At 52.4% G+C, this 15,477-nt stretch overlaps 1 protein-coding gene across 1 annotated transcript; it reads right to left on the bottom strand.

Moving 5' to 3' along the window:
* Positions 1 to 2,050: 2,050 nt before the first annotated feature.
* LOC135975842 (immunoglobulin lambda-1 light chain-like) lies at positions 2,051 to 6,061 on the bottom strand. The gene is made up of 3 exons (XM_065568529.1): positions 5,958 to 6,061; positions 5,549 to 5,842; positions 2,051 to 2,820 (listed from the first exon to the last, which is right to left on the bottom strand). The coding sequence occupies exons 1-3, from the start codon at positions 6,001 to 6,003 to the stop codon at positions 2,348 to 2,350; spliced, it is 813 nt and encodes a 270-aa protein (XP_065424601.1). The 5' UTR covers positions 6,004 to 6,061; the 3' UTR covers positions 2,051 to 2,347.
* Between the last annotated feature and the right edge of the window lie 9,416 nt (positions 6,062 to 15,477).

Below are 15,477 nucleotides of genomic sequence, written 5' to 3'. Positions count from 1 at the left end.
GGCAAGTGAGTAATGAAGTCTTGCAGTGACATGTGATCATGTCACCTGAACTGGAATCCATCTTTAACCTGGTGCTTTTCCAGTGAGGGGGGTGGGGGTGGAAACCCAGAGAGACAAAGAGTTCCCGCCTTATGCAAAAGATATATAAAGGGGGGAAGAGAACAGAGAGGGAGAGGAGAAGCCATCATGAAGAATCCCCTAGCTACCACCTGAGCTGCAACAAGAGCTGTACCAGGGGAAAGAATTGTGCCCAGGCCTGGAAGGTGTCCAGTCTGAGAAAAACTTACTGAAACATCTCTGAGGGTGAGATTATCTGTATTCAGTTTGATTAGGCATAGATTTGCGCATTTTATTTTATTTTGCTTGGTGACTTACTTTGTTCTGTCTGTTACTACTTTGAACCACTTAAATCCTACTGTCTGTATTTAATAAAATCACTTTTTATTTAGTAATTTACTCAGAGTATGTATTAATACCTGGGGGAGCAAACAACTGTGCATATCTCTCTATCAGTGTTATAGAGGGCGAACAATTTATGAGTTTGCCTTGCATAAGCTTTATGCGGGGTAAAACGGATTTATTTGGGTTTAGACCCCATTGGGAGTTGGGCATCTGAGTGCTAAAGACAAGCACACTATTCAGGTAAACTTGCAGCTTTGGGACAAGTGATTCAGACCCTGGGTCTGTGTTGGAGCAGATGAGAGTGTCTGGCTCAGCAAGACAGGGTGCTGGAGTCCTGAGCTGGCAGGGAAAACCGGAGCAGGGGTAGTCTTTGCACATCGGGTGGCAGCTCCCAAGGGGGTTTCTGTGATCCAACCCGTCACAGCCTCATGGCCAGCTGCACCGGGGGCTGCTGGAGCGGCCCCATGGCCAGCCTACCGGCCATTGCTCAGGCGGTCCCGGGGTGGTTGGCCCTGGGGAGCACCCGAGCAGTGGTCCTGGGGCTGCCCTGGGCCCAGCTGCACCAGCCACAGCTCGTGCGGCTGGCCCAGAGGGACAAATCCCTCTTGTCAGTCCTGGGGTGGCTGGCCCCGAGGAGCGCCCAAGCAGCAGTCCCAGGAGTGGCCCCGGGGAGCACCCAAGCAGCTGTCCCTGGGGCCTCGGAGCAGGGGAGTCTGAGGGCAACCAGCCCCCGTGGCCAGTGCAGGGGCTAGCCATTGGCCCCTGGTCCCCCACAACAGCAGTGTCCTGTGGCCCCCCAGAGCAGCAGCGCCCGGGGCCCCAGGAGCTGCTAAGTTTTGGTCAGAGGTATTTATATAGTAAAAGTCATGGACCGGTCATGGGCCGTGAATTTTTCTTTATTGCCCATGCCCGGTCCATGACTTTTACTAAAAATACCCGTGACTAAATCTTAGCCTCCATGAGCTGCCCCACAGTGCCCAGCACAGAGACGCCTGGCGTTTAGAGAGCCAGTGCGCAGAACGGTGAACGGGGAGGGGTCTCTCGCAGGGACTGATTCCGCTGATTGCTCTAGGAACCCATGGAAGGGGTAAGGTGGTTTCTATGGTTTCAAAGGCTGTGTCTAATGTTACCAGGGAATTGCCTGCTTCATTCCACGGCCGTACCACAGCAGGTGGGAGATCAGAGAAAGAACAAGAACCAAGCAGCAGGCAGGGCACAATTTGTCCCTGTCAGGGCTCAACAAGAATAAACCTGAGCTGCCTTTGATCTGTGAATTACCCGCCCTACTCCACAGAGAAGTTTGGTAAACAACTGGTGGAGAGAGATGAAAGCTGGTTTCCATGGGGATAAAATCTAGACAGGCGTGGGAAGATTTGGGGGCTCCACCCCACATCCTCTGACAGATGCCATGTGCCATGCAGGAATGAGGAGCACCCTCACTTCTAGAGGCTCCCGGCACTTGACGGTTGTTTGTGTCTCACTCCCCCATCTGGTTGTGTCACCATAGTCTTCAGTGCTGTTCCCTGAGCAGGTGAGTCGAGCGTTTTGCTCTGGAGACACTGAAGGCGGCGGAGTCAGCACATACTGGGTGAGAGAACCTGAGACAGGAGGAGAAAACACTGGGTAAAATGGACTCAACATTGACTTTATCCCCAGTTAACATGATCTGCAGGGAGCCAGGGGAAAAACCAAACCCCTCAGAGCACCTGAGCAGTAAGTGAGCAGCGTGAGGAGCAGAGGGGCCCAGGCCATGGTGGGAATCCAGACGAGCTCGGCTTCCTGAGGCAAACAGGTCTCTGGGTGGGACCGTCTGATTCTCTCTTAAACCCCCACTGCTGGAGAATGGCCCCTTCATACTCTCTCCTGGGGGGAGTGAATGGGCAGTGCGTGGAGCAGCGCCCCCCACTGATAGCAAGGGGTGGCTGAAATGTGTAAGGAGGAGCAGTCATTGTCTCATCGATTGCAGGCAGGAACCAAACTGTGCAGCCAGTGCCGAGCACAGGCTGGAGCAGGGGATGAAGACAGGGGAGGTTTTTGTCTCAGTTCCCCATCTGGCGGGATCACTGTGATTCACACTACCAGGCCACACAGCACAGTAATAGTCAGCCTCATCCTCTGCCTGGACCCCGGTGATGGTCAGGGCAGCGTTGTTGCCGGATATGGACCCAGAGAACCGGGCAGGGATCCCGGAGGGTCTGCTATTGGTGTAGTATATAAGCTGCCGAGGAGCAGAGCCTGGTTTCTGCTGGAACCAGGCTGGATAGTTGCCAGTGCTGATGGCTCCAGAGCTCAGACTGCAGGACAGAGTGACAGCCCCTCCTGGGGTCACCGACATCGAGGGCTCCTGAGTCACCACGGGCTGCGAACTGACCCCTGAAATCAACATTACAAACACACTCAGCACAAGGACTCCGGATCCTCACAGACAAACCTCCTCACCTGCAAGTGTCCTTCATATTTTTGTCACTGAATCAAACAATTCCCTCACCTGAGCAGTAAGTGAGCAGCGCAAGAAGCAGAGGGGCCCACACCATGGTGGGAAATCCAGACGAGCTCGGCTTCCTGAGGCAAACGGGTCTCTGGCTGGGACCCTCTGATTCTCTCTTAAACCCCCAGCGCTGGAGAACGGCCCCTTCATGCAAATCTGCCTGATGCTGGTGGTTTCTCATATCGAAGCTGAGCCCTGCAGATTGCCTGGGCAGAATCGCTCTCTAAGGTCCCATGTGACAGAAGGAAGAAAGGCCCCTCTGCTTTATCCTTTGCTCAGGGGAAGCCAATGTGATCCCAGTGCGGAGAGCTCCGACCGGGAAATGTGCTGTCGTCACTCATTTACCTGTACGAAGTACATGGATTATGATGGGATTTCATAATCACCCCCTCCCCCACATGCACACACACTGGCACTGCATTACCAGGGAGCGTTTCTGGTCCCAGTAACCCTGGGTAAAGCGTCACATCCCTCTCCTGCGTGTCCTGTGGGGATTCCCTGGACTGACTGGTTCAGGCTCTAGGGCACCGGATACAGCTCTGGTGACTGACACCTGGGGCAGGAGGTGGAGATGGGATGGGAGGAGGGAAGTTGGTGGGGTCCCATCTGGAAAATCTCTTGCTGGGAGCTCGTGTTCCTGCTCTGATCTCTGTTCAGATCCCAGCAGAGGGACAGGTCAGTGTCACCCCCGAGAATGACAAGTGCTGGGTCCCAGGAGAACTTTGAATTAAACTGTTGCTGCAAAAGTCACTTGGCTTTTAGCTTCGTACCCGCTCTGGGCACATGCCCCATCTGCACCCGCTTGCCTGCTGCTCACCCCTGTCTTCCCCTTTCCCCCAACCAGGAAGGAGGTGAGGGGGGTGCCTGGAATCCGAAGCAGGTTGGGGAGGGGACGGACCCTGGAGTGCAGAGGGCAGGGGGGGATGCCTGAGGCCGTTTTCACTCTATTGCAAATGGGAGATTTCTTTGTATAGATAAAAAACACACCCGAGAACCCCAGAGAGGCCTGTGTATCCCAGCTGTTGGTAGCCTTATGCTCCTCTGGCCTGGACAATGGACATTATGGATGAAGAGCTCCCCCTGGTGGGGAAGGTCACATTTACAGCAGTTCCAAGCAGTCACTCTAAGCTGCAGAACTCAGCGCTTTATAAGAATTGTCTCTAGCCCCAACGCTGCGTTGTGTGACCAGGATCTCTCGTCCCCTGGGATCTGGGCTCCTGGCAATTTATAACCCCACTTGGGGAGCACACGCCGGTGCTCAGGGCCTGACAGCTGCCCTCACTGCCGAGCTTTGGCATGGGAAGAAGGACAATTCTGCCTGATTCTACAATGATCAGCCGGGGAACCCAAGGGCTGAAGCAGCTGATGGCACCATTCCCTTCCCTCCAGAACTCCTTCCTTCCTGGTGAAACCTGCATTCTACTGGGCTCTGGGCCTCCCTCCACACTGCACAGCAGACAGCCAGGGGCGCTTTCAAAGGGGGTTTGGGCCCTGCTTTGCTTCTTCCTGCTGGATAACGTGGGGCTGAAAGGTTTGCAGCTAAGCCCAGACCCGACTCCCTGAGCTACGGGAGAATGGATCTGTGTTAGGACCGCGGGGCCTGTGAGACAGCGGGAAAGTTAGCTGGGAAATTCCCAGGTCTCACGGGCAGCGTTTGTGCCACCAAGGTTAGGAGTGGGGGTCTGTGACCCGAGATGGTCTTGACCTGTGTCCTCAGCTTTCTTATGCCCTGCTGCCCTCGTGTGTGTGTCTCTGAGGGCTGGGCCAGGACTGGGGGCCAGAGACCCTGATCAGTTCCCAGAATCCCTGGTTCTCCCTTTTGGCAAAGAACAAATGGGATTTTGACATAATCTATTATCTGATACATCCTATAACTGGACACTTTATCCAGGAATGGAAACAGCAACACACTAAGGGCTTGTCTATACTTACCGCGCTGGTTCGGCGACAGGCAATCGAACTTCTGGGTTCGATTTATTGCGTCTAGTCTGGACGCGATAAATCGAACTCAGAAGTGCTCCCCGTTGACTCCGGTAATCCTGCTCGCCACGAGGAGTACGCGGAGTCGACGGGGGAGCCTGCCTGCCGGGTCTGGACGGCGTTAAGTTCGAACTAAGGTATGTCGACTTCAGCTACGTTATTCACGTAGCTGAAGTTGTGTACCTTAGTTCGATTTGGGGGTTTAGTGTAGACCAAGCCTAAGTCATCTGATAGGTCTTTCTTTTATCTTCCAGGCCATTCAAGGTGTGTCCAGCAGGTGGGGTAACACAGGGGAACTGGGTTAGGGGAGACGTGTCTCTTTACTGAAGGAGCATGTGGCCGTCTGCTCCCAGTTTGACCAGGTAGTGGTGGCTCTGTAACACTGGGATCAATAGGGCAGCAAAAGCTGCTCCTGCTAGAAAGATGGAGCAGAGAGCATAACAGTGGCTGACATCTCCCCCAGGGCGAGTAAATGGGGAGTGGTGGAGCAGCGTCCCCTGCTGATGGCAATGGGTGGTTGAAATTCATAAGAAGGAGCAATTAGTGTCTCATGTATTGAAGGGAGGAATCAAACTATGCAGCCATTGCAGAGGCCAGGCTGGAGGGGATGACAGGGGAAGACAGGGGAGGTTTTTGTCTCAGTTCCCCATCTGGCTGGATCACTGTGATTCACATTACCAGTATGTACAACACAGTAATAGTCAGCCTCATCCTCTGCCTGGACACCGGTGATGGTCAGGGCAGCGTTGTTACCGGATATGGACCCAGAGAACCGGGCAGGGATCCCGGAGGGTCTGCTATTGGTGTTGTATATAAGCTGCCGAGGAGCAGAGCCTGGTTTCTGCTGGTACCAGGAGGGATAGTTGCTGGTGGTGATGGCTCCAGTGCTCAGGCTGCAGGACAGAGTGACAGCCCCTCCTGGGGTCACCGACATCGAGGGCTCCTGAGTCACCACGGGCTGCGAACTGACCCCTGAAATCAACATTACAAACACACTCAGCACAAGGACTCCGGATCCTCACAGACAAACCTCCTCACCTGCAAGTTCCTTTAATGTTCTTGTCACTGAATCAAACAATTCCCTCACCTGAGCAGTACGTGAGCAGCGTGAGGAGCAGAGGGGCCCAGGCCATGGTGTGGAATCCAGATGCGCTCGGCTTCCTGAGGCAAACGGGTCTCTGGGTGGGACCCTCCGATTCTCTCTTAAACCCCCAGCGCTGGAGAACGGCCCCTTCATGCAAATCTGCCTGAGCCTGGTTATATCATATTGAAGCTGAGCCCTGCAGATTTGCTGGGCAGAATCGCTCTCTAAGGTCCCATGTGACAGAAGGAAGAAAGGCCCCTCTGCTTTATCATTTGCTCCGAGGAAGCCAATGTGATCCCAGTGCTGAGCTCCGACTGGGAAATGTGCCGTCACTCATTTATCTGCACGGAGCACATGGATTATGATGGAATTTCATAACTCCCTGCCCCCCCCCCCCCCACACACACATGCTCACTGGCACTGAATCAGCAGGGAGCGTTTGTGGTTCCATTAACCCTGGCTAAAGCCGTTGTGGCCCCACACTCCTATTCTTCATTGTAATATTATTATGATACAAGTATGGCATAATTATGATGTATTTTGTGCAAGATAAGGCATATGCGATATCATTGAAAGGGTTCAAGTATCAGGGGGTAGCCGTGTTAGTCTGTATCTACAAAAACAACAAGGAGTCTGGTGGCACCTTAAAGACTAACAGGAATATTGGCTATATATCTGTATTACAAATATGTTTACACCTGGGGAATGCCCACTAGGATAAATGTAATCAGTCTCGATAGCTGGCTTGGAAGGGCCATTAGGGAGAACAGTAGCTGATTGCTCACTGGGGAACCTTCCTGAGGACACTAAACAGCCTCTGACTCATGGCCGCTATGACACTATGGGGTCATGTGACTAAGTCACCTGGTACTGGACTCCATCTTGGAATACCAGTGTTTGTCCACTGCAAGGTGTGGGAACTAAAGTTGGAGACAAAGGATTCCTGCCACATTCAAAAGCTATTCAAGGCAGGGGAGTGACATCATTGTGATTCTTCTCTGACTCCCCACCCAAGGAGACTGCTGGAAACACCGGAGGAACAGAGCCTGGACTAGGGGAGAAGGGCTGAACCCAGGCTAGAGGGATTTCTAGCCTATGAAAGGAATATCTGGGATTTGAAGCTGCAAGCAAGTGCAGCTTGCCCTCACAAATCTCTGCAAACTGCCTAAATCAACAGTTAGGGTGAGAATTTGCTACTCAGATACAATCTCTTTAGTATATTAAGCTTAGATTGTGTGTTTGTTTTACTTGCTAGGTAATCTGCTTTGATCTGTTTGCTATCTCTCAATCACTTAAAATCTCTCTTTTGTAGTTAATAAATTTATTTTTGCTTTGTCTAAAACCAGTGTGTGGAAATTATAACTTGAGGCAGAAAGCTGCTGCAGATCTCTCTCCACATTGAGGGAGGGGGGATTTCATGAGCTTATGCTGTACAGTTCTCTGAGCAACGCAAGACAGTATAATTTTGGGTTTACCCTCCAAAGGGGGGTGTGCACTTGAGTAACTGGGCAGTTCCTTAGCTGAGCCTTCCCATGCAGAGCTGATCTCAGCAGCTGTGTGTAGCTGAAGCGGGGTGTGTCTCTACCTGTATGTGTGCTGGAGGGGGCTTGAGAGCCTGTCACACCAGTACAGTGTAAAGGGAGCCCAGGCTGGGGGGTCAGGCTGGCTCAGTGGTACCCCAGTTGCAGGTGGCCCCCGGGGGGAACCTGTCACATCCTTCTCCCGCATGCCCTGGACTGACTGGTGCAGACTCTAGGGCACAGGATATAGCTCTGATGACTGACACCTGGGGAAGGAGGTGGAGATGGGATGGGAGGAGGGAAGTTGGTGGGGTCCCAGCTGGAAAATCTCTTGCTGGGAGCTCATGTTCCTGCTCTGATCTCTGTTCAGATCCCAGCAGAGGGACAGGTCAGTGTCACCTCCGAGAATGACACGTGCTGGGTCCCAGGAGAACTTTGAATTAAACTGTTCCTGCAAAGGTCACTTGGCTTTTAGCTTTGTACCCGCTCTGGGCACATGCCCCATCTACACTGGCCTGCCTGCTGCTCACCCCCATCTGCCCCTTTCCCCAAACCAGGAAGGAGGGAGGTTGCCCAGAATCTGAAGCAGGTTGGGGAGGGGACAGATGCTGGAGTGCAGAGGGTAGGGGGGATGAGTGAGGCTGGTTTCACACTATTGCAAAGAGGAGATTTTTTTGTATAGGACACAGGTGAACATGCCTGAGAAGCCCAGAGAGGCCTCTGTATCCCAGCTATTGGTAGCCTTGTGCTCCTCGGGCCTGGACAATGGACATTGTAGATGAAGAGCTCCCCCTGGTGGGGAAGGTCACATTTACAGCAGTCCCCAGCGTTCACTCTAAGCTGCAGAACTCAGCACTTTGTAAGAATGGTCTCTAACCCCAATGCTGCGTTGTGTGACCAGGACCTCTAGTCCCCTGGGATCTGGGCTCCTGGCAATTTATAACCCTGCTTGGGGAGCACAGGCCTGGTAACTGCCCTCACTGCTGAGCCTTGGCATGGGAAGAAGGAAAATTCTGCCTGATTCTACAATGAGCAGCCGGGGAACCCAAGGGCTGAAGCAGCTGATGGCACCATTCCCTTCCCTCCAGAACTCCTCCCTTCCTGGTGAAACCTGCATTCTACTGGGCTCTGCGCCTCCCTCCACACTGCACATCAGACAGCGAGGGGCGCCTTCAAAGGGGGTTTGGGCCCTGCTTTGCTTCTTCCTGCTGGTTAACACAGGGCTGAAAGGTTTGCAGCTAAGCCCAGGCCCGATTCCCTGAGCTACGGGAGAATGGATCTGTGTTAGTACTGAATGGCCTGTGACACAGCGGGAAAGTTAGCGGGAAATTCCCAGGTCTCACAGGCAATGTTTGTGCCACCAGGGTTAAGAGTGGGGGTCTGTGACCCGAGATAGTCTTGAACTGTGTCCTCAGCTTCCTTATGGCCTGCTGCCCCCGTGTGTGTGTCTCTGAGGGCTGGTCCAGGACTGGGGGCCAGAGACCCTGAACAGTCCCCAGAGTCCCTTGGTGTAACTTTTGGCTAAGAATAAATAAGATTTTGCTGTATTCTATTGTCTGATATGTACTACACCTCTACCTCGATATAAAACTGCCCGCGTGAGCCAAAAAATCTTACCGCATTATAGGTGAAACCGTGTTATAACGAACTTGCTTTGATCCGCCAGAGTGCGCAGTCCCGCCCCCTCCGGAGCGCTCCTTTACCGCGTTATATCCAAATTCATGTTCTATCGGGTCGCGTTATATCGAGGTAGCGGTGTATAACTGGACACTTCATCCAGGCATAGGAATGGGGATGCACTAAATGATCTCATCGGTCTTTCCTCTCACTTTCAGACCATTCAAGGTATTCTCTGGCTGGTGGGGTGACAAGTAAACTGGGTTAGGGGAGACATGTCCCTTTACCCAAGGAGCATGTGGCCGTCTGCTCCCAGCTTGACCCAGGCAGTGGTGGGTCTGTGACACACGGATCTATAAGGCAGAAAAGCTGCCCCTGCTAGACAGATGGAGCAAAGAGCATAAGAGTGGCTGATCTCTCCCCCAGGGGGAGTGAATGGGGAGTGGTGGAGCAGCGCCCCCTGCTGATGACACAAGGGGTGGCTGAAATTCCTAAGGAGGAGCAATTCTTGTCTCATATTTAGGGCACTACCACATTCACAGTCATGGGATTTTAAAAATCATAAATTCACTTATTTGAATCTGAAATGTCACAGTGTTGTAATTGTAGGAGTCCCGCCCCAAAAAGGAGTTGTGTGGAAGGAGGGTTTGGAAGGTTATCGTAGAGCGGGTTGCGATACTGCTACCCTTACTTCTGCCCTGCGGCTGGTGGCGGTGCTGCCTTCAGAGCTGGGCAGTAGGAGAGCGGCGGCTGTTGCCCGGGAGCCCATCTCTGAAGACGGAGCCGCTGCCACCAGCAGCAGAAGGAAGGATGGCCTAGTATGGTATTGCCACCCTTACTTCTGCGCTGCTGCCTGCAGAGGTGGGCCCTCAGCCAGCATCTGTCACTCTCCGGCCACCCGGCTCTGAAAGCAGCAGCACAGAAGTGAGGGTGGCATGGGATGGAATTGCCACCTATGCTTCTGCACTGCTGGGGGTAGGGTGCTTCTTTCAGCGCTGGGCGCCCGGCCAACAGCTGCTGCTCTCCGGCCACTCAGCTCTGAAGGCAGCGCAGAAGTAAGAGTGGCAATACCCCGACCCCCCCAAAGTAACCTTGTGAGCCCCCCTGCATCTCCCTTTTGAGTCAGGACCCCCAGTGTGAGAAACGCTGGTCTCCCCTGTGAAATCTGTATAGTATAAGGTAAAAGCACACAAAAGACCAGATTTCATGGGGGCAAGACCAGATTTTCACAGTCCACGATCCGTTTTTCATGGCCGTCAATTTAGTAGGGCCCTACTCATATTGCAGGCAGGAACCAAACTGTGCAGCCAGTACAGAAGCCAGGCAGAAGGAGATGACGGGGGAAGACAGGGGAGGTTTTTGTCTCAGTTCCCCATCTGGCTGGATCACTGTGAGTCCAACTACTACTGCTACCGATATACACAGCACAGTAATAGTCAGCCTCATCCTCTGCCTGGACACCGGTGATGGTCAGGGCAGCGTTGTTACCGGATATGGACCCAGAGAACCGGGCAGGGATCCCGGAGGGTCTGGTATTGGTGTTGTATATAAGCAGCCGAGGAGCAGAGCCTGGTTTCTGCTGGAACCAGGCTGGATAGTTGCTGGTGGTGATGGCTCCAGTGCTCAGACTGCAGGACAGAGTGACAGCCCCTCCTGGGGTCACCGACATCGAGGGCTCCTGAGTCACCACGGGCTGCGAACTGACCCCTGAAATCAACATTACAAACACACTCAGCACAAGGACTCCGGATCCTCACAGACAAACCTCCTCACCTGCAAGTCTCCTTCATATTTTTGCACTGAAGAAACAATTCCCTCACCTGAGCAGTAAGTGAGCAGCATGAGGAGCAGAGGGGCCCAGGCCATGGTGGGAATCCAGACGAGTTCGGCTTCCTGAGGCAAACGGGTCTGTGGCTGGGACCCTCCGATTCTCTCTTAACCCCCCAGCGCTGGAGAACGGCCCCTTCATGCAAATCTGCTCCCTGCTCACTAGCTGCTTCTGCCAGCACCTCCCTCCCTCCTTGGAGTCGGCCTCACTGGGCCAAATCCAGCGGGGGGCGGAAGGGGATGTCAGTTCCATGGGGGTACAGCTAGGGGTGCTCAGCTCTGAATTTGGCCTTTACTCTGTGAACGGCCGTTACGGGGCTGCTGGGAGGAGTCGTTAGCGTAACGTTAGCGCAGCACGTCTGACGTGTAGAGAGCATTGGACGAGCTTTGCATCGCTGGGCACACAGATATTTTCTATCACGTGCAGATGGAGAGGGGTCACTGCCGCCACCACTGCAGTGCAGCCGGGCCAGCGTCCCCCATGCTGCCCCTCACGCGTGGACACGCACCCTGGGAAAACCCCCAGAACTAACTCATTCCCCTCCTGCCACCCTCCCTCCAGCTCCCCTTTGCCGTGATGCCTAGAAACAAACTGACAGCAGTAAGGCCATGGATGTGCTGAGACCCTTCCCATCCCGCTGCCAGGATTGTCTCATTGCTGTCTTCTGCCATCCATAGGCCCGTCTCTGTGTTTCTACAGAGCCCAACACAACGGGGACCTGGGCCATGACCTGTCCTCCCAAGGCGCTACAGAAATACAGATACATAATAATCACAGTGATGCAGCTGCCTCTAATGGACATTCCTGGGCCAGATTTTGCAGAGATGTTCAGCATTGAATGTAATCTCTGTTAAATTACATACAAGTAAAAAAACACTTTGCAAATACACATCCAGCAATTACAAGGAGAAATAGTTCATAATTCTGCCACCTAAATCAGTACAATTGGGTGCCTCGGACCTCTTGTTTCTCCTCCTCCCCCATCACTCGGTCTGAATGAGGGATCTGAAAGGACGCAGCTGTTCAGACACCACGGTCTGTGCACCAGGCTCTTGAAGACAAATGTGTGTTAAATCGTTACTTTAATCCCTAGAAACTATTCACAATACAGACTGGTGCCCAGTCAGAACTGAACCACAGCACCCATCTGCAGAAGAGTACATGGGGAATATCCAGGTGCATCTCAAATCACATTTTATTCTCTCCAGTCTCTGGAGTTTAAGGAGAGATTCATTCCAGTTCCCAGCTGCACGCAGCTCAGGGTTACCCTTATGAACGTGTCTGCCTTCAGACTCCCCTTGTGTTCTAATATTTTGCATCAAGGGACATCAAGGGCCCAGGCACCCCCTGTAGCTCATCAGACAAGTACAGGGCAGGGTCCGGGGAGGGAGGGGGTGTGCAGAGGAAGGTTCTTTCTACTCAGTGGGTCTCAGTGAGGCTTTGGTCTCCGTTAACACAACCATTGGCAGGCTCACGCTTTCCTAACGTGGCCTGGACCTTGTTATTTCAAAAGAAACTGAACCACGTTTGCTTCAGGTGTAAAAGGCTCCTCTCAACCCCAGACACCATGTGCTGCCTTGCTCTGCCTTTGATATTTGTAAGGGGCTTTTCCCCATGGGATCTAAGGCTATCTGAACTCTGGCATGTATGGTTCATACCCCCACACTTAGTAGCTCTGTATTGGCTGAGGGGTGAATTAACACCCTTGTGCCTTGTTTAATTTGATCATTCAACAGGCTCACCCCTTCCTAATTTCACCAATTCTTGACATGCTGATGGAACGGTTGTTTCCAGACTTGTCTGGGTTTACGTGTATATATAAATCCCGCCTTTACACTGAGAAGGGGTTCATCAATCTACAACATAAGTCAATACATCTGCGTTCCGTCAGCCCTCTGTCTCATCCCTCCCCCACCCAGTGTGTCTGTAGGAGGGGTTTGAACAGATGCAGCTCTCTGATCACCACAGCCTGTTGCACACACCCTGGGAGGTAAATGTGTATTAAACAGTTACTGTATTTCATTACCAACAGTTCAAAAGTGCAGGGAGACAGCGCCCTCTTGTGCCCAGAGTCATAGCTGCACCATGTTGCTATACTGCCCTACAGCACTTGGGGAAAATCCAGCTGCTTCTCACATCCCATTGAATTCTCTCCAATCTCTGGAGTTGAAGGAGAGATTCATGACAGGTCCTAGCTACATTCAGCCCAGTTTGCCATTTGTGAGTGTGGCTCTGTGTTACTGTGTCCCTCCAACTCACCCCCTGGGCTAAACTTTACATGTAGGAGTAGCTAGGACTTGGGAACCCCTGTGACTCCTCAGATACACGTACAGCAGGCCTGGGGCGAGTGGTGGGGTTGATCTCAATGTGGCTTCTGTGATTTGTTTCACCTGGTCATTTTGCAGGCTCAGCGTTTCCTACCGGGGCAGATTGTATCATGGCCAGATCCGTCCCTTTCCTACCCTGGCTCTGCTTGTGTGTGAGATGCCTGGGCTCTGGGATCACCCCCACCCCCTGCAGACTCTGAGTTTCACTGAAGAATGAGCTGGTATTTAATAGACACAAACTACCTCCTCTCACAGCATGGATCTGGGAACTGGATTTTGGAACGTTTCCTTTAGTATTATAACTGAATCTCATTGCTGCAGGAGCACTGTATTGCCGGGCTCAAATACTGGTTCCATTGAAAGAAATGAGACAAAGACTTATGTATTATGGACACTCACTGATATTATGCTTTAAAGCCTGTGACTATAAGGTGTTTAAAGCAGACATGGCAGGAGCGGTTGATAAACAGGGTATCTCCAAACAGAGGAAAGAGACCAACAAACCAACCAGGTGTGGCCAGATTCAAGAGGCTATCCATTTGTATCAGAGGTTTGCAGGAAGAGACATTTTGCATTCTAAAAGTCACTAGTGGCGGGGTTAGGGGAGGCAGCATGCAGCCTGCACCAGATGGCTCCGTGTCCATACCCAGCAGGGAACAGGAACTTTATCTGGGATACATGTCAGACTCCAGCCCTGGCAAAGAAAAGTGCAGCAGGAATTCCACACTCTAGTGCTGAGGCACCACCTAGCGCCTGGGCTCCCAGGGACCTTCTTGGGAAACTTTCATTTGCTCCTTCTTTAGAATCCCTGTCAAATACAGGAGCCCCAGGGACACAATTCTCTCCTTTACCCCCAGGGAACCTGTCATCAGGCCAGGCTACTTCCCACACTCCAAAGCAGGCGCTGCCACACCCAGCCCTTGGCAAGGAGGGTTATTTTCCTTAGCAGAAGTTAACAAACAAACAGAAAAACAGTCTTTTAACTCATTCCCTAGCCTCAGGCTTCAGGGCCCCCTGCCAGGGCCTCTGACTCTCCTGTTCCGAGCAGCTTCCTCAGTTCACTCAGCTCTGCTGCCTTCCAGGAGCAGCTGCCCCAGAGCTGCTTCTCTGAGCCCAGGCCCCCTGCTCCAGGCACTCATCACAGGCACTAGCTCTACACCACAGTGACTTTCCCTTCTCCCCAGCACAGCCTGTCTCAGCTCATTACCCACTGACAGCCCTTTATAGGCCCAGCTGTAGCCCAGCCCTCTTTGATTGGCTGGATTGGCCCCACCTGCTCTGAGTAAACTGGAGCTGAGACAAGAGCAGTGTGTTCAAGCAGTGTCAGTCCCTGGCTTTGGTGGGAATCAGGGTCATTTTCCAACATGACCGTCACTTTTGTGAGTCTAAAACTCCCATCTTGGTGGGATCTAGGTGGTCCCACATAACACTCCGACCCCTCACCAAAAAACTGAACCCCCAAACAAACCCAGTAGTGTCCTGTCTGCTCCGTGCACTCCCTTCCCCATGTTAACAGCCCTGGTGATTAGCAAATCACCCATGGGTCTTACACCAGGGGGGTCTGCTGGGGCAGTTACCTTGTGGGTTGGGTAGATGGGAGACACGTGTGTCCTTACTTCTGAGGCAGCCATAGAACCAGCAGCCCTGTTCTGAGCCGTGAGCAAATTTGAGAGTAAATTTGTACAGCACGTATGACGCCATTCAGGTGATAGCTGGTAGATTTCCCCCAGGTCTTTCCCTGAGGGATAGAATGGAGGGGACAGTCCATGAGTGTCTGTTCAGCACAAACTCTGACCCCAGGGGAAAGTCTGAACAGAAACAGAGCCTCGGAACCAATTCATAGCATCAGTTTTTACAATTTCCTGGGTAACGCTGAAGTGAATCCTTTTTTAAATGTTGGACATTCTGGTGTTTCTCAGTTTGAATGTGCTGCAAAGAAGTGTTTATCCCGTGTTTTTGTTGCCTTCAACTGAGGAATCCGAGGGGGACCTGGAAGAGGAGAATAACTAGGCAATATTGACTGTTCAGGGTTGGGTGTTTTTATGTGTTGAACACAATGCTTGGAATGGCTGCTTTCAGAATAAATAAAAAAAACCAAACTAAATAAATATCCTGGGTATGTGTGGTGAGTTTCTATAATTTCTTGGGGTTCCACATTACTGTCCAAGTGATGCCTCAGAGAAAACTTCATTAGACAAAGGACAGAGGCAAACCCACAAGAAATGAGGTGA

This window comes from Chrysemys picta, chromosome 15 (assembly GCF_011386835.1).
Source record: "Chrysemys picta bellii isolate R12L10 chromosome 15, ASM1138683v2, whole genome shotgun sequence".
Lineage (NCBI taxonomy): Eukaryota > Metazoa > Chordata > Testudines > Emydidae > Chrysemys > Chrysemys picta.
Note: the sequence above shows the minus strand (reverse complement) of the source record. Positions and strands in the feature narration are given on the sequence as shown.